Source organism: Lepus europaeus, chromosome 5, assembly GCF_033115175.1.
Source record: "Lepus europaeus isolate LE1 chromosome 5, mLepTim1.pri, whole genome shotgun sequence".
In the NCBI taxonomy this organism is placed as follows: domain Eukaryota; kingdom Metazoa; phylum Chordata; class Mammalia; order Lagomorpha; family Leporidae; genus Lepus; species Lepus europaeus.
In genome coordinates, this window is record NC_084831.1 from 121,953,346 (window position 1) to 121,975,409 (window position 22,064).

Genomic DNA, 22,064 nt, shown 5'->3' on the forward strand with positions numbered 1-22,064 from the left:
TAAATCCTTGGGGCCAGCGCTGTGGTATAGCAGCTAAAGTCACCGCCTGCAGTGCTGGCATCTCATATGGGTACCAGTTCAAGCCCCGGCTGCTCCAATTCTGATGTGGCTCCCTGCTAATGTGCCTGGGAGAGCAGCAGAAGATGGCCCAAGTCCTTGGGGCCCTATACCTCATGGGAGACCTGGAAGAAGCTCCTGGCTCCGATCGGCCTAGCTCCAGCTGTTGTGGCCATTTGGGGATTGAACCAGTGGATGGAAGATCTCTGTCTCTCCTCTCTGTAACTCTGCCTTTCAAATAAATAAAATTTTAAAAACTGGGGAACGGGACACAAACCTGCAGTCCATAACAATCTGGGCACTTATCTTTACTGCTTTAATGGTAACTGGTTTGCCATCTCCCAACCTCTTCCCATAACCATACTACAGAATGTGTTTGCATTCTCAAAAATACTTGGGCAAAATTTATTATTCTCCAGGTTTCCAATGAGAAATTTGTGTGATTCAGAGCCTATGGTATCAGTCACATTTTTAACCATAGTTTACTCAACCTAGTTAAGGTTTATAGTTTTCAGGGTTGGCGCTGTGGAGCAGCGGGTTAAAGCCCTGGCCTGAAGCGCCCGCATCCCATAGGGGTGCCAGTTTGAGACCCGGCTGCTCCACTTCCGATCCAGCTCTCTGCTATGGCCTGGGAAAGCAGAAGAAGATGGCCCAAGTCCTTGGGCCCTGAAAACACGTGGGAGACCCGGAAGAAACTCCTGGCTTCAGATCGGCGCAGCTCAATTCTTTGCGGCCATCTGGGGAGTGAACCATCAGATGGAAGATCTCTCTCTGCATCTCCTCTCTGTGTAACTCTTTCAAATAAATAAATCTTTTTTTTTTTTTTTAAGGGTTCCGTTTTCTATTTCCCCAGAATCAGAGAGAGTTCTTTCATCTGCTTGTCCACTCTCCACCGCCAGGGCCGGGCCAGGCCGAAGACAGGAGCCTGAAACTCCATCCAGGTGTCCCATGTGGGTGACAGGGACCCAAAGCCAGCCCTGCTGCCTCCCACGGCCTAGGAAGTGGTGGCGCAGGAGCTGCTGGGCCACAGAACCGCAAATGAAGAGCGACTGGCAGCAGGCACCCCGCCACAACTGGAAACGCGCCGCACCATGCAAACGCTCCGGAGGGGCGGGGTCCCGGCTGCAGAGGGTGGGATTCGGCGCTGCAGGCGCGGGATGGGCGGACCCGCGCCGGCCCGGCCCCCGGGGCGGGGCGAGCGCCGCGCATGCGCCAGGGCCGGGCGGGCCGCGGCGCGCGCGCACTGAGCTGGATGTCCGGGCTGCGGGCGCTGCTGGGATTCGGGCTGCTGGTGGCGGGCTCGCGCCTGCCGCGGATCACAAGCCAGGCCGGCGTCTGCCGCCAGAGACCTACCTGGTGGAGGCCGCAGCGGCAGGACTCGGGTGGCCGCAGGTACTCGGAGGTCATGGCGAGCACCTCGGTGAAGTACTTGAGGTAGGCGGGGCTCCGCCGACCGTCGTCCCTCCCCTGCGGGACCTGGGCGGCGCTCTGTCCGCGCGGAGCGCCGGGGCGGGGACTCAGGCCAGGGGTTTGCCTCAGCCAGGAGGAGGCCCAGGCCGTGGACCAGGAGCTGTTTAACGAGTACCAGTTCAGTGTGGACCAACTCATGGAGCTGGCTGGGCTGAGCTGTGCCACAGCCATTGCCAAGGTCAGTGGCGCACTCTCACCTTGGGGAAGAGCGAGTCTCTGGTCGAGCCCCCGGCCTAGGCACAAAGGGGTGTGGAGGAGACAGCTGGCCCAACCTGCTCGGTCATTCCCGAAACCCCTCTGACTTTGCCTCCAGGCATATCCCCCCACGTCCATGTCCAGGAGCCCCCCCGCCGTCCTGGTCATCTGTGGCCCCGGGAATAATGGAGGAGATGGCCTGGTCTGTGCTCGACACCTCAAACTCTTTGTGAGTAGGTGAGAGGGGGCCCTGGAGGAGGGCGTGAGGCTTTGGGGGCCTGGGTTAAATGATCACTTTGCCTCCTTCCTAGGGCTACCAACCAACCATCTATTACCCCAAAAGGCCCAACAAGCCACTGTTCACTGCGCTGGTAACCCAGTGTCAGAAGATGGACATCCCTTTCCTTGGCGAAATGCCCTCTGAGGTAGGTGGCTCCAGTTGCACCCCATCTCTGCAGTAACCCCTGCCTGGGCTCTGTTCCCGCTTCGTGTTTCCAGGGGCTCAGGATCCCATTTGGATAAAAGTGCGTTAAGCACCGCCCTGCCCTGTAAGGTGTGCTCCATGACTCCCCCATACCTAAAGCTGCCTTTCCCCTCTTCCCTTAGCAGGACACATGAGCTGCCCCTCTCTGGGGCCAGAGTGACTGCCTCATCCTAACCCCTTTCTGCAGGTGCATGGATTTAGGGATGGGAAACTGGAAATTTGTAAATTTCTTAGTGCATTTTACTGATGAAGAGACTGAGGTGCAGACAAGTGGCTTCCCAGTCATAGAATGAGTCTAGTCTCAGTTTGGCCTGAGACCAACTCACACTTGCCCTAGGCCTTGGGACGCCCTGGGAATGAGTCTTATCTGTGCTTTTGTGAATGGTCGGTGGGCACAATAGGGCCAGCCCTCTCCAGCTAAGGCTCTGACGTCGTCTCCTTTTCCTGCCCCACTCCAGCCCATGGTGATTGATGAGCTCTATGAGCTGGTGGTGGACGCCATCTTTGGCTTCAGCTTCAAGGGTGAAGTTCGGGAGCCATTCCGCAGCATCCTGAGTGTCCTGAGTGGACTCACCGTGCCCATTGCCAGCATTGACATTCCCTCAGGTGCTGGGACCGGGGGATCGGGGCCCTACCCTGTATCTTCAAGGTGGGATACCTGATTCTTAGACCCTAGCTCAGACCAGGTCTAAATTCAGGTCGCAGGGGGCGGGACACAGCTTTCTGGATCCCACAGAGCTGCGGAGCAGAGTTCAGAAGCCCCCTTTACACATTGGTCCCATAAAGAACCTCAGGTCCTGGAGCACAAGGAGCTCCTAGGATGAGAACCCCTTAGGTGGGGGCTGCGGGGTCCCCAGTTCTCTAGGACCAGAGCACATCCGGGCGAGCAGAGGGCCTAGACATCTGGCCTCTTCAGCGCTGCCTGAGCACCACCCTCTGTTTTCAGGATGGGATGTGGAGAAGGGAAGCTCTGGAGGGATCCAGCCAGACCTGCTCATCTCCCTGACGGCACCCAAAAAGTCTGCAACCCAGTTCACCGGCCGCTACCACTACCTTGGGGGTCGTTTTGTGCCACCTGCTCTGGAAAAGAAGTACCAGCTGAACCTGCCGCCCTACCCAGACACGGAGTGTGTCTACCGCCTGCAGTGAGGGACTGTGGCAGCAGCCGTCCCAATAAAGACCTAGTGCCTCTCTCTCCCAGAATGGTGGCATCCTTGGAATCTTCTGGCAAGATTTGTGGGTGACGGGAGCTCCCAGAGCAGTCCTGGAGATGTGCTCTCTCGGGGGGAAACAGGATAGGCAAGAGACTGCCATGTCCTGGGAACTCACTGGTCGGTGCCAAGCAAGGTGAGCTGTCCCTCATGGACGTGCGGTTCTGGACCGTGTGGGGAGCAGGGCGCTGGGTGAGGTCAGCAAGCACACAGGAGAGTAACAATTTCTCCAGAAGCCTCCAAGGGAAATTTCCTAATTTGTACTCAGAGCCTTCCCATGCTGGGAACGGAGATGCCAGTCTGGACGTACCCGTAGGCTAGGAGCCCGAGCTGAAGTTTATTCAGCCATTTGGTAGAATGTCGGAAGCCGGCCATCTGGGTGAAGGTGGCCCCCAGAGCTGAATCTGTTCCATCAGCATTCACAAGCCAGGACGTGTCTGGCAAGTTGATGTTTTCAGCAGAGAGGTCCCGCCCCCGCCCCCGCCCCCAGCCCGCCTTGCCCTGCAGGCGCCCGAGTCCGTGATGTCTGGGTCAGCACAGTGCAGGGGACGGTGCCCGCTTGCTCCGCTCAGCAGACTGCGGTTCCTGAGTGTGTTTCCGCTTGGGACCGTCTTCATTGAGGGGCTGCAGTCACGGCCATTGGCCCCAGTGTCCGAGGCCACTGTGTCCAAGGCCACTGAGTAGAGCTGAACGCTGCTGTGACGAGGATTCAGTCTCTCTTCTTCCGTTTCTTCTTCTTGGCTCTCTGGTTGGGGCTGGTCCTAGCAGGCGCCTCCTCTGGGTGCTGCCGCCGCCTCTTCTTGCTTCTGCTGCTTGAGCTGCTGTGTGCCCTGCCCTCTTCCCCAGTCCTGCCACCCTCCTCTTCACCCCTTACCTCCATGGCCACCTCCTCTTCCCCTCGATGCTGTCTTTTCTTCTGCTTCCTGTGTCTGCGATTCCTGCATGCCCCGCGCTCTGCTCCCCCAGCCCCACCTGCCGAGACGGTCTCCTCAGCTTCTCCGTCTTCCGAGTGCACGTCCCTGAGCTGCCGCCTCGCGCTTCTGCTGCCCGGGTCAGCTGCCCCGCTCTCCCCCGCCTCCGTCTCTGGACCTCTTCCTCCACTATCCAAGACCCCCAAGTCCTCCTCCTGGTGATGCCGCCTCTTCTTCCTCTTCCTCCTGTGGTCGGTCTGCTCTCTGCTGGGCACTGCTCCAAGCCCGCTTGCTCCTGCGGCCTCTTCCTCCTCTGCCCCTACGGCTGCTCCCTCACTCCCAGCTGAGACCTCTTCTTGATGGCGTCTTTTCTTTTTCTTTTTGCTCTTCCGGACGCTCTGGTCGGCGTGCTCCGGGTGCTGCTCATCTGCATGACCTTCCGTTGCTGCGGCCTCTTCCTCCTCTTCCGGCTGCTTTTTCTTTTTCTTTTTCTGGGGGAGCTTGCTCCCAGAGTTCTGGCCCTTGAGTTGAGCCAGGAAGGCCTGTTCCTGGGCCTCTAGCCGAGCAAGCTTGGCCTTCATCGTGATCCCCAGACGAGCAGCCCTGAAACCAGTGGGGTCCGAGTCAGAATGAGGGTTACCGGGGGAAATGGGCCCAGCCTCCGGGGCTGCAGGAAGCTGCCTGTCTTCTTCAGGCAGCAGATGCCTGGAACCGTTTCCCTGGGGTAAGGAGAATCAGGAGGTGGCCAGGCCATCCTCAGGGTGGGCAGCAAGGAGCCCAGGGCCCACCACGACTTACTTGTGTGCTGTTCGCCCCTCACAGGCCTGGAGCAGCATCTCGTCAGTCAGACTGTCGGGGGAGATGAGGAGTTAGAATCAGAGCTGGTAGGAGCGCGTGACCGCTCCTCCCCTCTAACGCATCCCTTCACTGAGCCTGTTCAGGAGCTGGCACTGTGAGATGCTGGGATGCAAAGATCCGCTAGGCATAGTCCCTCTCCTCCCCACCAGTAGGCCAGTCCTCTCTCTCGGGACTGCACAGCCTCTTCCCCAACACACTAGCGCTAAAAGAAGTCTCACATCCTTGGTGGGTTGGGCCCCTCGTTGTCCTCGTCACTACAGCTCTCCAAGTCTTTGTCTGGCTTCTCTCCACCTGAAGTCAGCGTGGCCACCTAGAAGAGGGACCATGGAAGTGGACAAGGTCCAGTCGACACCACTGCCATCCCTCCTCCCCGCAGGAATTCACGGCCCTAGGCAGGAATCTGCCAGCATCAGAGCCACCGGGAGGCGTGCCATCCTGCAGACTTCAGCTTGGGCAGGAGGTGGGGCAGCCTGGGCTCTGGCTCTCAGCTGACTTGTGGGCAGAGCGAGAAGGAAGCGCCCTGCATCACCAGGTCTCGCAGTGACATAAAGATGGCAACCCCACGCCACGGAACCCCTTCACACACTTTCCTCTGACAGGGTTAAATGAGAATCTACGATGGGCCACAGAATTGGGACACAGAGTAGAGCAAGAATGAGATGGGTCCAGCTCAGATGGGATCCCTGGGGGCGGGAGTGGGGAGTGTGGCAGAACCTAGGCGATGACTGAGCGTTGGCCTGTACAAGAGGTGGGGTTCAGGAAATGTGTTCCAGAAGTAATTGCTGTGTAAGCCAAGTTCTGAAAGATAAAGACGAACTAGCAGGGAAAAGGGTGGAGAGAAGAGTGTCATAGGCAGAGGGACAAACCTGAAGGAGGAACATGGTACCTTCAAAGAAAACAAAGACTCCAAGCGGCTGAGTACAGTGGTCCTGCAGAGGACTGGCAAGGGATGAGGCTGGAGACACAGAGACAAGGCCTGTAAAGGCCATGGGCTGGTCCATGAGTGTGGACCAGAGACAAGGCCTGTAAAGGCCATGGGCTGGTCCATGAGTGTGGACCACGTCGCCCTTGGTCAAGGAGCAACAGTGACGTGATGAATTTTGTGAGTTAGCGAGAACACCCTGGAGGCTTTGTGACTGTCGTGGGGAGGGACAGCAGAGGTGAGGAGGCTGTTAAAGAGATGACGGCACCCTGAACCAGGGCAGCACAGATGCAGAGCCATGGGAAGGCGTGTAGGTAACACATAAAGTCCTCAGCATACAACAGATGACCATTCAGTGTCCGCTCCCTTCTGTTTGAATACAGGGGAGCGGGAGCCTCAGGCCTGGGCCCTAGTCCTGTCCATCACTGCCAGCAGTGGTGCTCAGCCACCACTCCCCACCGATGTGGCCACATCTGTGAAATGAGGATGGACCAGATTCTCTCCCAGGTCTCCTCTGGCTTCTAAATCCTTAGAACTAGAGCCCCTGCCCCAGTCTTCCAGCAGCTTCGTATTTGAAAGCCTGTGTGCCCCCTCCCACTCCCTGCTGCTGCGCTGTGGAATGGGAAGGTGTCAACGCTTGCTGAGGTCTGGGCGGGCTGCGTAAGCAACAGCGAGTTGGTCAGAGGATCCCCCTCTGGAGGACAGTCCTGAGAACCAGTAGGGCATACAAGGCAGTTGCTCAGGCCCCAGGCAAGAACAGAGGAGGAAAAAGCAAGGGTTAGCTTCACCCCACCCCCAGCCTCTCATACCTTCACAAATTTCTGATACAGCAGGTTGGGCTTGGGACGACTAGCACGGGTAGTCTCCTCAGAAAGGCGCCTTATCTGTACTCCATCCTACAGGGAAGTCTCCGTGAGCAGGGGACATAGCACGTCTCCCTCCCCCACATCCCTGGCCCTCCCGTGTCGTGTGCCTGTCCGAGCTCACACCTGCCCGGTTTCCACTACCAAGTTGGCCGCAGTCTTGTTGAAGAGTTCATTCCACCAGTGGTTTGTGAACTCCTTGGCAGGGTCGTGTCCCACCTGCAAGGGGGTAAATGAGCTCTGAGCACCCACCTCACCTGCGCAAGGGTAGTCGTCCGCTCCCCATCGTGGTGACCTTCCTCAGCCTGCCCAGTCTTACCCCATGAGTGTCCTGCTTCAGCGTCACTCTGAGGGCCTGGGTGATGCCATTCTCCTTCCGGCCCAGGCCTTTGCCTGTAGATGACAGAGTGTCTTGGCTTAATCGGCTGCTTGTCCTGAGCCCTCCCCAGGCAGGCCCACAACACACGGCATGCCTCGCCATTGCACACCCGCTGTCGGCACATACCGTGTCCCTCTCAGGAGCCCCCCCCCCAGCTCCTTTCTTTCTGGTACCACTGGATGCAGTCCCCCGGTTTTATCTAAGCCTGAACTAGCTCTTCCTTCACCCCTTTTGAGACAGAGGCCATGTCTCTTCCTCCTTCCCCAAGTCCTCTCAACCACTTCTTTCTCACTACCCACCGTCAAAGTTCTTCTATTCTTCCCTTTTCTGCAGAATTCAGAAAACTTGGCTTTAAACTAGTGTTTCCTCCTCCAGCTGAATGGATGACGGGGGTCAAGTCCAAATGCCCCTCTCCTGGGCAGAGGGCAGGGACTTAGAGGACGTGGGGGAGGCCCCCGGGATCACCTTGAGTCCATCCATGCTTCAGCAGCTGCTCTTCAGCAAACTTCATCCCACGACTCTTGGTCTCTGGAGCGACACTCATGGTGCCAAAGCGGCTCTGTCCCTCAGGCTGTCACCAGCAAAGAAGAGGTGACGTCACCTCTTAAGAGGAAAGGAGAAGGTGTCCAACGCAGTCCTCATCCATCCTCCCTGCTCTTCTAAGGAGTCCCTTTCATGAACCCTGGGGAGAGGAGGAAGGAGGCCAGGTCCGTGGGATACTCCCAGTCTGGCCAGAGGGCCGGCAGTAACCCAACGGGAAGTCAAGGAGGGCTGTGCGGGTGCTGATGCCTGCACTATGCAGAGCTACCATATGCCAAGCTGTGCTAAGACTTTAAGGGGACGATTTCACTTGCACTTCCCAGCCCAGTCAGGAAGATGGTGTTATCCCTAATTTACAGACGAGGAAACAGGCTTAGAGGTTAGAAGACGTGCTCAAGAGCACAAGGCAGAGGTGTACAGAATTGACACCCAGGCCGGCGCTGTGGCTTAACAGGCTAATCCTCCACCTTGCGGCGCCAGCACACAGGGTTCTAGTCCCATCGGGGCGCCGGATTCTATCCCAGTTGCCCCTATTCCAGTCCAGCTCTCTGCTATGGCCCGGGAAGGCAGTGGAGGATGGCCCAAGTCCTTGGGCCCTGCACCCACATGGGAGACCAGCAAAAGCACCTGGCTCCTGGCTTCGGATCAGCACAATGCGCTGGCCGCAGCGGCCATTGGAGGGTGAACCAACGGCAAAAAGGAAGACCTTTCTCTCTGTCTCTCTCTCTCTCACTATCCACTCTGCCTGTTAAAAAAAAAAAAAAAAGAATTCACACCCAAGCAGCTTGTCTGCACATTTCCAAAAATATACAAATATACTCCCCTGCAAAAACAAAGCTATGAGAAGCTTGTTAACCTGGGCTATGAGAAACTGGTACTTAATAGAGCCCCTGTCTTACCCCCTGCTTCAGCACTGACACCATCTTCTGGGTGAGGGGCTGCACACTTCACACACCACTGCTGCATGTCAGCCTCGCTGACGCTCCCCTCTGCAAACGGTCGAGCTTAGGAAGGGCATTCTCACTGCGCATCTGATGCTAACAGGTGCACTGCACACACTGTCACAGGACCTCATTTCAACCTGATGCTTCTGTAGAGGCCTGGATTTCTTGCCTGAGGTTACGCAGCTGACAAGAGATGCTGCTCAATGTGAGCCCAAGTTGCCCAACTGCAACGTGATCCACTTTACCTCATCACACACTCACCAGTTCCTCCTTTTGGACCCAGAACGGCATTACCCAAATTAGATACTTGATTGGCCTCTGAAATGGTTAAACTGGCTCATCACACAAGACTTTGCAAACTAAGAGTATCCACACTGACTTGACCCACTATAGTTAACCTGTACTCAGATCTGTGGACAAATATTAAAGCTGACTAGCAGCACTACTGCAGTGGGCGCCTCCCCAAGCAACGACTCTGAAGGGTAAAACTTTCATTTGAAATTAAGAATGTATATAAAAATTCTTAAAAAAAAAAAAAACCCAGACACCAGTATAGTCACTTCCCCTAACCATTATATATTAGGCTTAGGAACAGTGGCCGATCTCTTCAAGAACCAAGAGAAACTAACGCTAGTTCAGGATAACTTACACTGCTGCTGCGGAGGATGGTAACCTGAAAACGTTAACTGACACCTTGAGAGTTCCCACAGAAACGTGCTGATGGCAGACATGCCCAGGTCTTGCTTCCTGATACTTGTAAGACAAGTAAAATTCAAACCCCAAGCCCTTCAAGGCCACCTCAAAGCCACCTCTTCTCAGAAGTCCTCTCTGGTCTGTCAGTGCTGATTTCAGTAATTACGGTAAAAATCATAACTAAAACCTGCTGTGCATTCACTCGGCCAGCCTGCTACCTGCTTCACGTGGATTGTCTCCATCCTGCCAACAACCCTTTTAGGAGTTGTCATCGGTGATGTACAAACGAGAAACGGGCATTTGCTCAAATCAAATAGCTAGCAAGTAGTAGGACCAGGACTGGTAATCAGGCATTCCAGAACGGCTTCCCGCCGTGAGGCTGACCACCGCCGCCTACCCCTTGGCGCAGTCATTTAAAACGACGCGCCCTCGAAGTTAGAACGGGCTTTATGCAACCCCAGCGCGCTCAGTGCAGCGCCAGAAATCCAGAATGCGTTCAGTCGCTAACTGCACAGAAGCAAGTAGGTCCCGAGCTGTGTGCCCCAGTCACCGTGAAGGCTGCCAGCACCCTACGCGGCACTGTCTCCTCCCCTGTCAGAATGTGCAGGGCCAGCGGTCTGTAGAGCCGGCTGACCTTTCCTTCGGCCTCCCTCCCCCGCGGTGCTACGCGGGCATGGCTCTTCTTCCGCCTTCACATTTGGTTCCGAGCCCTGGCCCCGACTGCCACCACTCGGGAAGAGGGCGCCCCTCACCATCCTTTCGGGGTCGGATCTCCCCGCAGAAACACGTGCCTTACCTGACTTGTGAGCCGCCACCTTCCCGGAAGTGCCCTTTCGGTCTTTCTAGGCTGCCGAGACCATAGAGACGCCAGCGGGAACGGAAATCCGGGTCCTCCCGCGAGAAACCTTTGCGGTGGCCGATTGGCTTGTGTTGTTGCCGTGGAAACGGGCTCCGGGAGCACGCCGGTTTCTCGGGTTTCCGACGCTGCTGCTCCACTTGCTTCTTCCCTGTGGTCCCTGAGCGGCTAAAGGACTTCAGTCCAGGCCAAGCCTCTAGAAATGATGAGCACAGGCTTGGGTTCTGCCCTGAAGTAGTCCCGAGCCCAGAGATGAGGAAGGGAAACTCCAAGGAAACAGGGCGTCTGGCCTGAGCGGTTCAGGAAAGGCAATGGAGGAGGAACCTCAGCGGTGATTTGGGGATGAATACGCAGCCTTGGGGACGTTATTTAGAAAAGGCCTAGACATCAGAGGCTTCCTTAGGTTCATCACTTTTTTAAAAAAGATTTTATTTGAAGGGCAGAGTGACACAGAGAAACAGAGGGATCTTCCATCCGCTCGTTCACTCCCCAAGTGGCCACAACGCCTGGGGCTGAGCCAGGCTGAAGCCAGGAACCAGGAGCCTCATCCCGGTGCCCACGTGGGTGAGGGAGCCCAAGAACTTGGGTCATCTCCCACTGCTTTCCCTGGGCGCATCAGCAGGGAGCTGGATCAGAAGTGGAGCAGCCGGGACTCAAACCCACACGCATTTGGGATGCTGGCACTGCAGGGGCAGCTCTACTGGCTAAGCCACAGGGCGGGCCCCAAGGGATAGAAATTGACTTTGCGGGCTGACTTTGTTGCCTAGTATGTTAAGCCACTGCCTGTGATGCTGGCATCCCATATGGGTGCAGTTAGGCCCCGCTCGCTTCATTTCCAATCCAACTCTGTAATGATGGCCTGGGGAAAGCAGCGGAAGGTGGCCCGAGTGTTCGGGCCCCTGTTACCCATTTGGGAGATCCAGAAGAAGCTCCTGGCTCCTGGCTTCCACCTGACCCAGCTCAGACTGTTACAGCCATCTGGGGGAATGAACCAGGAGATAGAAGATCTATCTCCCTCTCTCTCTGTGTAACTCTGACTTTCAAATAAGTAAATTTGTTTTGTTTTGTTTTTAAAGATTTACCCATTCGTTTGAAGGCAGAGTTACAGAGAGGCAGAGGCAGAGAGGGAGAGAAAGAGAAAGAGAGGTCCTCCATCTGCTGGTCCACTCCCCAGATGGCCACAACAGCCGGAGCTGCGCCGATCAGAAGCCAGGAGCCAGGTACTTCCTCCAGGTCTCCCATGTGGGTGCAGGGGCCCAAGGACTTGGGCCATCCTCTACTGCTTTCCCAGGCCAGAGCAGAGAGCTGGATCAGAAGTGGAGCAGCCAGGACTCGAATCAGTGCCCCTCTGGGACGCTGGCACTGCAGCTGGTGGCTTTACCCTCTACGCCACAGCACCAGCCCCTCAAATAAGTAAATCCTAAATTACCCTGGATATTTAAAGGAGAGAATAGTCTGTTTTGTAACCAGTTTCTGTAAACAAATTCATACTATGTTTTTTTAAAAATATGAAAAAATTATCCCTCATCATCGCCCCCTCTCTCCCCCATAACAATATTTCAGCACTTAGCATCGCCTGGAAACTTACCAACAGAAAAATCACCAATTTTGCAGTGTGGCTTTGTCGTAGGTGCTTGGAACAAACGCCCTCATTCACACACATTTTTTTTCCCATCAAGTTAATGTGACTTTAAAATACGCCACCAGTGGAGGTTTGTTGCTGGGATTTGAAATGCTTGCGGAAGGGACAGGGGGTGCCTGCAAGGCATTCTTCGAGGCTGTGTCCAACAGAAGAGCCCCGTGCAAGAGTCAGGACTGAGGCTTTCCCACTCTGCCGCTAACTGTGTGGTCTCAGATGGATCACTTCTCATGGTCGTAGAATACTGGGAAATTTCATTCATTTTTACAGACTGGAGTTTTACAGGAGTGTCTCAGGGACCACTGAGAAAATTCTACAGAGAGGTCTTCGATTTCCACCATTCTCCCATCTGTCTATGTTAGATGTGTGTGTGATCTTATACCTAATATTATATGTAATACAAAATGTAAGCAATCTTCAAATGATCCGTGGTAAATGCATATTATAAAACAACTGCATGGGAGCCGGCGCTGTGGCACAGCGGGTTAAAGCCGCAGCCTGCAGCGCCGGCATCCCAAATGGGCGCCAGTTCGAGTCCTGGCTGCTCCACTTCTGATCCAGCGCTCTACCATGGCCTGGGAAAGCAGTGGAAAATGGCCCAAGTCCTTGGGCCCCTGCAAAAACATGGGAGTCCCAGAAGAAGCTCCTGGCTCCTGGCTTTAGATTGGCTCAGCTCCAGCCATTGCAACTAATTGGGGAGTGAACCAGTGGATGGAAGACCTCTCTCTCTCTCTCTCTCTTTCTCTGCTTCTATCTCTCTAACTCTACCTTTCAAATAAATACAAAGGAAATATTTTAAAAATTACTTTTCCTGGGGGAAGCATTTGGCTCAGTGGTTAAGACATAACTTGGAGCCGGCGCTGTGGCTCAATAGGCTAATCCTCCACCTGCGGCGCTGGCACACTGGGTTCTAGTCCCGGTCGGGGCGCCGGATTCTGTCCCAGTAGCTCCTCTTCCTGTCCAGCTCTCTGCTGTGGCCCAGGAGTGCAGTGGAGGATGGCCCAGGTCCTTGGGCCCTGCACCGCATGGGAGACCAGGAGAAGCACCTGGTTCCTGCGTTCGGATCAGCGCGGTGCGCCGGCCACAGCAGCCATTGGAGGGTGAACCAACGGCAAAGGAAGACCTTTCTCTATGTCTCTCTCTCTCACTGTCCACTCTGCCTGTCAAAAAAAAAAAAAAAAGACATCATTTGGGGGACTGGTAGTGTAGTGGGTTGAGCTGCTGCCTGTGATGTTGGCATTCATTGTGGGAGCTTGTTCCAGTCCTGGCTGCTCCATTTCCAATCCAGCTCCCCACTAATGTGCCTGGGAAAGCAACAGAGGATGGCCCAAGAGCTTGGGCCCCTGCGCTCACGTGGAAGACCTGGAAGAAGGTTCGGGCTCCTGGCTTTGGCCTGGCACAACTCTGGCCATTGCAGCCATCTGGGAAGTGAAGCAGTGGATGGAAGACCTCTGTCTGTCACCAAAAACAACAAAAACACTAAGACATCACTTGGGACACCTGCAGGTGTATCACAGCGCCTGGATTCAAGTCCCGATTCCAGTTTCCTGCTAATTTGCACTCTGGGAGACAGCAGTGATGGCTTAGCACTTGGGTCCTTGCCACCACAGGAGAGACCCAAACTGAGTCCCAGGCCCCTGGCTTCGCCTGACCTAGCCTTGGCTGTCACTGGCACTCAGGGAGTGAACCAGTGGATGGAAGAACTCTCTCTCTCTCTCTCTCTCTCTCTCTCTCTCTCTTTCTCCTTCTCTGTCTCTGCTTTTCAAATAAAAAAAAAAAGAAAAATATTGTATGTATTTGAAAAGCAGTTACAGAGCGAGAGGGAGAGAGAGAGAAAGAGAGAGAACTTCCATCCACTGATTCACTCCCCAAACAGGACAACAGCCAGAGCTGAACCAGGCCAAAACCAGGAGCCTGGAGCTCCATCTGGATTGCTCATGTAAGAAAATGCTTTATAGCTTATTTTATTTTTTAAAAAATTTAAATATTTTATTTATTTGAGAGGTAGAGTTAGACAGTGAGAGGAAAAGACAGAGAGAAAAGGTCTTCCATTTGCTGGTTCACTCCCCAAATGGCCGCAAATGCCAGAGCTGGGCTGATCCGGAGCCAGGAGCCAGGACTTCTTCCTGGTCTCCCACATAGGTACAGGGGCTCAAGGACCTGGGCCATCTTCCACTGTTTTCCCAGGCCACAGCAGAGAGCTGGATGGGAAGTGCGCAGCCAGGACTCAAACTGGCGCCCATATGGGATGCAGGCGGAGGATTAACCTACATGTGCCACAGGGCTGGCCTCATTTTACAGCTTATTTTCAAAGGGCATGGCCAGCCTCAGTCGGCCATAACATAGACTTCTAGCTGTACTTACTGTAGTTTTAAGACAAAGTGGGACTGTAATAAGATAACGTAACAAGGCCTCCCATAGGAGGCCTCTGCCACAGTCCCAGCCAATCCCCTGCCCCTCCTGTTTGCCCAGCAACAGTCCGGGCACCCAAACACCTGCCCTGTCTTGGGCAACATTTGGGAAGATTGTGACTCCCAAAGTACATAGCCAGTGAGGAACTAGGGACGGGACCTGCGCACTAGGAGATAAAAGGGTGCTTAGCTCCTCTCGGGTGCCTGCACCAGACACCCCTTCAAGGCCGTGAGTGAAGTCTCTCTTCCTGCCGCCTTCATGTGTTCGAGCCTTCCCTCAGTGAGCAGGTGGTCTCAGGCGCACTTATTCCCCACAGTCGTGTGGGATGCCAGGGTCACAGGCAGCAGCTCACCTGCTGCGCCGAAACACTGGCCCTGATTACTATCCCCTGGTGCTGCCGCCCCAGATTTCTGGAGAGAAAGAAACCCTAGAACGTAAGGCTTTGGATTCTTTGTCTACACTGGGTTTAAATCGATGCCAGCAAATGCCTGTGGTTCATAAACTATGCCATTCCTCTTCTTTCACCTCTTCTCAGTTAATTTGTTTTCTATCAGTGAAATCTGAAACTCAGGGAAGGAAAATATCTGTGGCTGCAACTATAATGTGGAGTTTTGAAACCCAAAGAACATTGGGGCGCCGGATTCTGTCCCGGTTGCCCCTCTTCCAGGCCAGCTCTCTGCTGTGGCCAGGGAGTGCAGTGGAGGATGGCCCAGGTGTTTGGGCCCTGCACCGCATGGGAGACCAGGAGGAGGCACCTGGCTCCTGGCTTCGGATCAGCGCAGCGAGCTGGCCACAATGCACCAGCCGTAGCGGCCACTTAGGGGGTGAACCAACAGAAAAAGGAAGACCTTTCTCTCTCTCTCTCACTGTCTAACTCTGCCTGTCAAAAAAAAAAAAAAAAAAAGGAAAAGAAAAAGAAAAAGAAAAAAGAAAAGAAATCCAAAGAACAAACACTGGCAAGGTTTGCCTAATGCATTTACTTTTCATTCTGTTGAGAAAAAACCAGTGTGTGTCTCATTAGACGTTTCTTAGACCCTGATAATTTCCTACCGGGGTTTGGCAGGTTCCTCTGGGTGTCCTACACCATTTGAGTTCCTAATGGCTTAAACATTACAGTCCAGTGGTGTACGGTTAAAAATGTCATTTTCAGATCTTACAGTAAGCCGTTTTCTTTTTTTTAAGGATTTTTATTTATTTTATTTAAGAGGTAGAGTTACAGTGAGAAGGAGAAACAGGGAGAAAGGTCTTCTTTCCATTGGTTCACTCTCCAAATGGCCACAACGGCCGGAACTGCGCTGATCCGAAGCCAGGAGCCAGGCACTTCTTCCCGGTCTCCCAGGCGGGTGAAAGGTCCAAGCACTTGGGCCATCTTCTATTGCTATCCCAGGCCATAGCACAGAGCTAGATTGGAAGTAGAGCAGCCGAGACTAGAACCAGTGCCCATACGGGATGCCAGCACTATGGGGGGGGGGTGTCTTTACTGTATTATTATTTTTTTTAATGCGAGCAATACCCAGAGACATCGGTAAAAGTGCTATGGGAAAGTTTCTGAAGGGAGCGGGTGGAAAGACCCCAACACCTGTGGGAGCAGAGGTGGGAAGGGGAGCCCGGGGGCCACAGGAACACCAAGGGGTCCCCGTCCTGGCTCCTGGCACTGGGGCCACAGACAGGAAGAATACCTCGCTCCCTCCGGAGCTGAACGAAGCCAGGGGAAAGCAGGGGTCTGAAGAGAGCTCGAAGCTGAAGGCCGTCGCCGGGGTTTTGAGGGCTGGGCTCCAGCCTCTCGGTCTGCGAGCCTCCTCCGACGTAGACGTCCACGCCCCCCAGCTTGGGTGCCCAGGACGCGAGGGGAGGTGGCGCCCCAAACCCTGCAGGGACCCATGGCGCAGGCAGGGCAGCTCTCTCGCCCACCTGCTGGCCTCCCGCCAAATTGCACGTTGCCGTTTACTCTGAACTGGTGCCAGCGCAGCGGGTAAAGCCAAAGAAGCTAGCATCCCATGTGGGCACCAGTTCAAGTCCTGGCTGCTCCACTTCCGATCCAGCTCTCTGCTATGGCCTGGGAAAGCAGCGGAGGATGACCCAAGTGCTTGGGCCTCTGCACCCACGTAGGAGATCTGGAAGAAGCTAGATGCTCCTGGTTTCAGCCTGGCCAAGTTCTGGCGTTTGTGGCCATCTGGGCAGTGAACTTCAAATAAGTAAATCTTTTAAAAATTATAACTAAAAAATTCGTACACATAATATACAAATCCCACAAATGCCACAAAAGACCTGAAGGATACACAAAAAAAAAAAAAAATTAGTGAAAGGTATTTTCTCTGTGTGTTAGGATTAAGGGAGTTTTCTTTTAAATGTTTTTATGTTTGTTAAATATTCTACAATGGAGTGTGCAATTGTATCATTGTGTAAAATAAAAGGAATAAAAGCCTTCTGATTTAAGATAATATTCTTGGTTGAGACTGGTGCTGTGGCATAGTGGGTTAAGTTGCCATCTACAAGGTCAGCATCCTATACGGGTGTGGGTTCGAGTCCCGGCTGCTCCACTTCCAATCCAGCCCCCTGCTAATGCGCCTGGGAAAGCGTGGATGATGGCCCACGTGCTTGGGTCCCTGCATCAATATGGGAAACCAGAAAGATGCTCCTGGCTCCTGGTTTCAGCCTGGCCAAGCCCTGACTGTTGCCACCATTTGGGGTGTGAACCAGCAGATGGAAGATCCCCACCACCACTTTGTAACTCTACCTTTCAAATAAATAAATATTTTTTAAAAAAGTAATATCTTGGGGTGGGCATTTGGGCTGGCACCCAGTGCCCACATCAAAGCCCCCGGGGTTCTATATCTGCCTCGGCTCCTGACTCAGCTCTCTGCTAATGTGCACCCTGGGAGGCAGGGATGATGGCTTACGTAACTGGGATCCGTCCACCCAAGTGGGAGATCTGGATGGAGTTCCCAGCTCTTGGCGTCAGCCTCTGCCCAGCCCCAGCTGTTGCAGGCGTTTTGTCCCCTAAACATTTTCTGAGTGCGCAGCACACACCACAGGGAAAAGCCATTGACTGGCTTCTTGCCTCGGTTAAGGAGAAGCACAAAGGCCGGTGCCTCCAGCTTCCGTGCTAACGGTAACCGGACTGAGCGGGCGGGCGCGACCAGCCTGCGTGTCCTTGACCGCCAGAGGGCGCTGTGGCGGACTGGCAGGAAGACCGCTGCCTCCCGGCGCCCAGGCTGCAGTGGGCCGGAGCTGCAGAACGGTCCCCCGTGCAGCGGGTTTGGCCTCTGGGGAATTACACAGTGTTTTATTCCCCCAGTGGATCTGCTGGAAGGGAGAAGCAACGGGTGCTAGTGTGTTGTCTTCCTTGGAGGAGAGTTCCTTGTTAACTCACATCGGAGTTCGATCTAGGGAACTTCTTATGAGGGAACTCAGAAGAGAGAGCCGCTCCCAGGAGCAAGAAAAGGCTCGCCGACATCACATGGCTCACGACGTAAGATCGGCCAACTTTCTAGACTATAAAGCCAAAGCACCTTTGTGGTTAACTTCCCCACGGTAATAAAACCCTATCATTGGCCGGCGCCGCAGCTCACTAGGCTAATCCTCCACCTTGCGGCGCTGGCACACCGGGTTCTAGTCCCGGTCGGGGCGCCGGTTCTGTCCCGGTTGCCCCTCTTCCAGGCCAGCTCTCTGCTGTGGCCCGGGAAGGCAGTGGAGTTTGGCCCAAGTCCTTGGGCCCTGCACCTGCATGGGAGACCAGGAGAAGCACCTGGCTCCTGGCTTCGGATCAGCGCGGTGCGCCAGCCGCAGCGGCCATTGGAGGGTGAACGGCAAAGGAAGACCTTTCTCTCTGTCTCTCTCTCTCACTGTCCACTCTGCCTGTAAAAAAAAAAAAAAAAAAAAAAAACCCTATCATTTCATCACCCTCTGCAGGTGAACCTCTAGCCGTACAGGTGTGGCTGGTTTATCACACTTCCTGCACCAGCGAAGCGGCATGCTCCAGGCAACTCAGACACAAGTGTCAACCAAGCTGACTGGAGAGTGCTGTAGCCAAATACCAAGAAAAGAAGGAAAAACCTAGCCACTCTATTGTTACCTTTCCCCTTGTTTGAAGGAAATTATTTCTTTTTTAATAAAAATATTTGATTATTCGAACCTCAGAGTTACAGGGAGGGAGAGAAGGAGAGGGAGAGGGAGAGGGAGAGGGAGAGGTCTTCCCTCTGCTGGTTCACTCCCCAGATGGCCGCAACAGCCAGAGCTGGGCCAGGCTGAAGCCAGGAGCTTCTTCTGGGTCTCCCACATGGGTTCAGGGGACCAAGGATTTGGGCCATTTTCCACTGATTTCCCAGGTGCATTAGCAGGGAGCTGGATCTGAAGTGAGCATCAGGATCTCACACTGCTGTCCATATAGCACCACGAGACGGCAGCTTTACCTGCTACGCCACAGTGCCAGCCCCAGAATTATTCTTTTTAAAAATATTTAGTTATTTTTTTTGACAGGCAGAGTGGACAGTGAGAGAGAGAGAGACAGAGAGAAAGGTCTTCCTTTTGCCGTTGGTTCACCCTCCAATGTCCGCCGCGGCTGGTGCATTGTGCTGATCCTAAGCCAGGAGCCAGGTGCTTCTCCTGGTCTCCCATGGGGTGCAGGGCCCAAGCACTTGGGCCATCCTCCACTGCACTCCCGGGCCACAGCAGAGAGCTGGCCTGGAAGAGGGGCAACCAGGACAGAATCTGGCGCCCCGATGGGACTAGAACCCCGGGGGCTGCAAGGCGGAGGATTAGCCTATTGAGCTGCGGCGCCGGCCCTATATTTAGTTATTTTTAAAAAGGATTTATTTATTTGTTTGAAAGTCAGAGTTACAGAGAGAGAGAGACTCACACACACACCCACACACACACACACACACCCCATACACACACATACACACCCCACACCCACCCCCCCACACACACACCCACACACCACACCCACATACACCCACACACCCCCCACACCCACCCCCTAGACCCCCACACACACCCACACACACCCATACACACACCACACACCACACACACACATACACCCACACACCCATACACACACCACACACCACACACACCCACACCCCCCCACCCCCACCCCCCACACACCCACACACCACACACACACACACACACCACACACACCCACACACACCCACACACCCATACACACACCCATACACACACCCATACACATACCACACACCACACACACACACACCCATACACACACCCATACACATACCACACACCACACACACACACCCATACACACACCACACACACCCACACACACACCCACACAGCCACACCCCCCACACACACCCACACACCACACACACCCACACCCACCCCCCACACACCCCCACACCCAGCCCCCACACACCCACACACCACACCCACACACCACACACACCCACACACCACCCACACACCCACACACCACACACACCACACACACACACACACCACCCACACACCACACACCACCCACACACCACCCACACACCCACACACCACCCACACACCCACACACCACACACACCACACACACACACACCACCCACACACACACACACACACCCCACCCACATACCACCCACACACCCACACACCCACACACCCACACACCACACACACCACACACCCACACACACAGAAATCTCTGCAGCCTGAGATAAGTGAGACGGGCTGATGAAAGGAGTCGGATCTCAAGGTATTTGCAGGACTGGCTGAGGAAAAATGCAGGTGAACGGTCCCCGTGAGTCTAGCAGTGCCTGAGTGTGGCCCACAGAGTGACAGAGGGCAGCATCCCTAATACGCGAATCTGATTGGTGCGTCTTAGAAACCCTGACGCAGCATCTCCGTGTCTGTCTGCCGCCGCTGCTGCACTGCGCACCCTGTTACTCTGCAGCAGGCAGGCGGGACAGGGATCGTCCCGCAGGACAGCGATCGTCCCGAAGGACAGCGATCGTCCCACAGGACAGGGGTCGTCCCACAGGACAGGGGTCGTCCACAGGACAGGGATCGTCCCACAGGACAGGGATCATCCCACAGGACAGGGATCGTCCCTCAGGACAGCGATCGTCCCACAGGACAGGGGTCGTCCCACAGGACAGGAGTCGTCCACAGGACAGGGATCGTCCCACAGGACAGGGATCATCCCACAGGACAGGGATCGTCCCGCAGGACAGCGATCGTCCCACAGGACAGGGGTCATCCCGCAGGACAGGGATCGTCCCGCAGGACAGGGTTCGTCCCACAGGACAGGGATCATCCCACAGGACAGGGGTCGTCCCGCAGGACAGCGATCGTCCCACAGGACAGGGATCGTCCCGCAGGACAGGGATCGTCCCGCAGGACAGCGATCGTCCCACAGGACAGGGGTCGTCCACAGGACAGGGATCATCCCTCAGGACAGGGATCGTCCCGCAGGACAGCGATCGTCCCGCAGGACAGGGGTCGTCCCGCAGGACAGGGATCGTCCCACAGGACAGGGATCGTCCACAGGACAGGGATCGTCCCGCAGGACAGCAATCGTCCCACAGGACAGGGGTCGTCCACAGGACAGGGATCGTCCCACAGGACAGGGATCGTCCCGCAGGACAGCGATCATCCCACAGGACAGGGATCGTCCCTCAGGACAGGGATCGTCCCGCAGGACAGGGATCGTCCCACAGGACAGGGATTGTCCCTCAGGACAGGGGGCGTCCCGAAGGACAGCGATCGTCCCGCAGGACAGGGGGCATCCCGCAGGACAGGGGTCGTCCCGCAGGACAGCGATCGTCCCGCAGGACAGCGATCGTCCCGCAGGACAGGGATCGTCCCACAGGACAGGGATCGTCCCACAGGACAGGGGTCGTCCACAGGACAGGGATCATCCCACAGGACAGGGATCGTCCCGCAGGACAGCGATCGTCCCGCAGGACAGCGATCGTCCCGCAGGACAGGGATCGTCCCGCAGGACAGGGATCGTCCCGCAGGACAGGGGTCGTCCCGCAGGACAGGGATCGTCCCACAGGACAGGGATCGTCCCACAGGACAGGGATCATCCCACAGGACAGGGATCGTCCCGCAGGACAGCGGTCGTCCCACAGGACAGGGGTCATCCCGCAAGACAGGGATCGTCCCTCAGGACAGCGATTGTCCCACAGGACAGGGGTCGTCCCGCAGGACAGGGGTCGTCCACAGGACAGGGATCGTCCCGCAGGACAGGGATCGTCCCGCAGGACAGCGATCGTCCCGCAGGACAGCGATCGTCCCACAGGACAGGGATCGTCCCTCAGGACAGGGATCGTCCCTCAGGACAGGGATCGTCCCGCAGGACAGGGATCGTCCCACAGGACAGGGATTGTCCCTCAGGACAGGGGGCGTCCCGCAGGACAGGGGTCGTCCCGCAGGACAGCGGTCGTTCCGCAGGACAGGGGGCGTCCCGCAGGACAGGGGTCGTCCCACGGGACAGGGATCGTCCCACAGGACAGGGGTCGTCCCACAGGACAGGGGTCATCCCACAGGACAGGGATCGTCCACAGGACAGGGATCGTCCCACAGGACAGGGATCGTCCCACAGGACAGGGGTCGTCCCGCAGGACAGGGGTCGTCCCACGGGACAGGGATCGTCCCGCGG

At 55.5% G+C, this 22,064-nt stretch overlaps 2 protein-coding genes across 3 annotated transcripts; one reads left to right on the forward strand and one right to left on the reverse strand.

Annotated features, from left to right (window-relative positions):
• Positions 1–1,290: 1,290 nt before the first annotated feature.
• Positions 1,291–3,409, forward strand: NAXE (NAD(P)HX epimerase). 2 transcript variants are annotated; one of them, XM_062192507.1, is made up of 6 exons: positions 1,291–1,491; positions 1,597–1,705; positions 1,841–1,951; positions 2,034–2,147; positions 2,665–2,812; positions 3,153–3,409. In XM_062192507.1, the coding sequence occupies exons 1-6, from the start codon at positions 1,310–1,312 to the stop codon at positions 3,353–3,355; spliced, it is 867 nt and encodes a 288-aa protein (XP_062048491.1). In that variant the 5' UTR covers positions 1,291–1,309; the 3' UTR covers positions 3,356–3,409. The 2 variants fall into 2 exon arrangements, with proteins under 2 accessions (XP_062048491.1, XP_062048492.1); XM_062192508.1 differs by having other exon boundaries at positions 1,421–1,491; positions 1,601–1,705.
• On the reverse strand, positions 3,246–10,393 carry LOC133760277 (G patch domain-containing protein 4). The gene is made up of 8 exons (XM_062192506.1): positions 10,324–10,393; positions 7,816–8,032; positions 7,291–7,364; positions 7,098–7,190; positions 6,918–7,004; positions 5,405–5,496; positions 5,127–5,177; positions 3,246–4,931 (listed from the first exon to the last, which is right to left on the reverse strand). The coding sequence occupies exons 2-8, from the start codon at positions 7,892–7,894 to the stop codon at positions 4,127–4,129; spliced, it is 1,281 nt and encodes a 426-aa protein (XP_062048490.1). The 5' UTR covers positions 7,895–8,032; positions 10,324–10,393; the 3' UTR covers positions 3,246–4,126.
• Between the last annotated feature and the right edge of the window lie 11,671 nt (positions 10,394–22,064).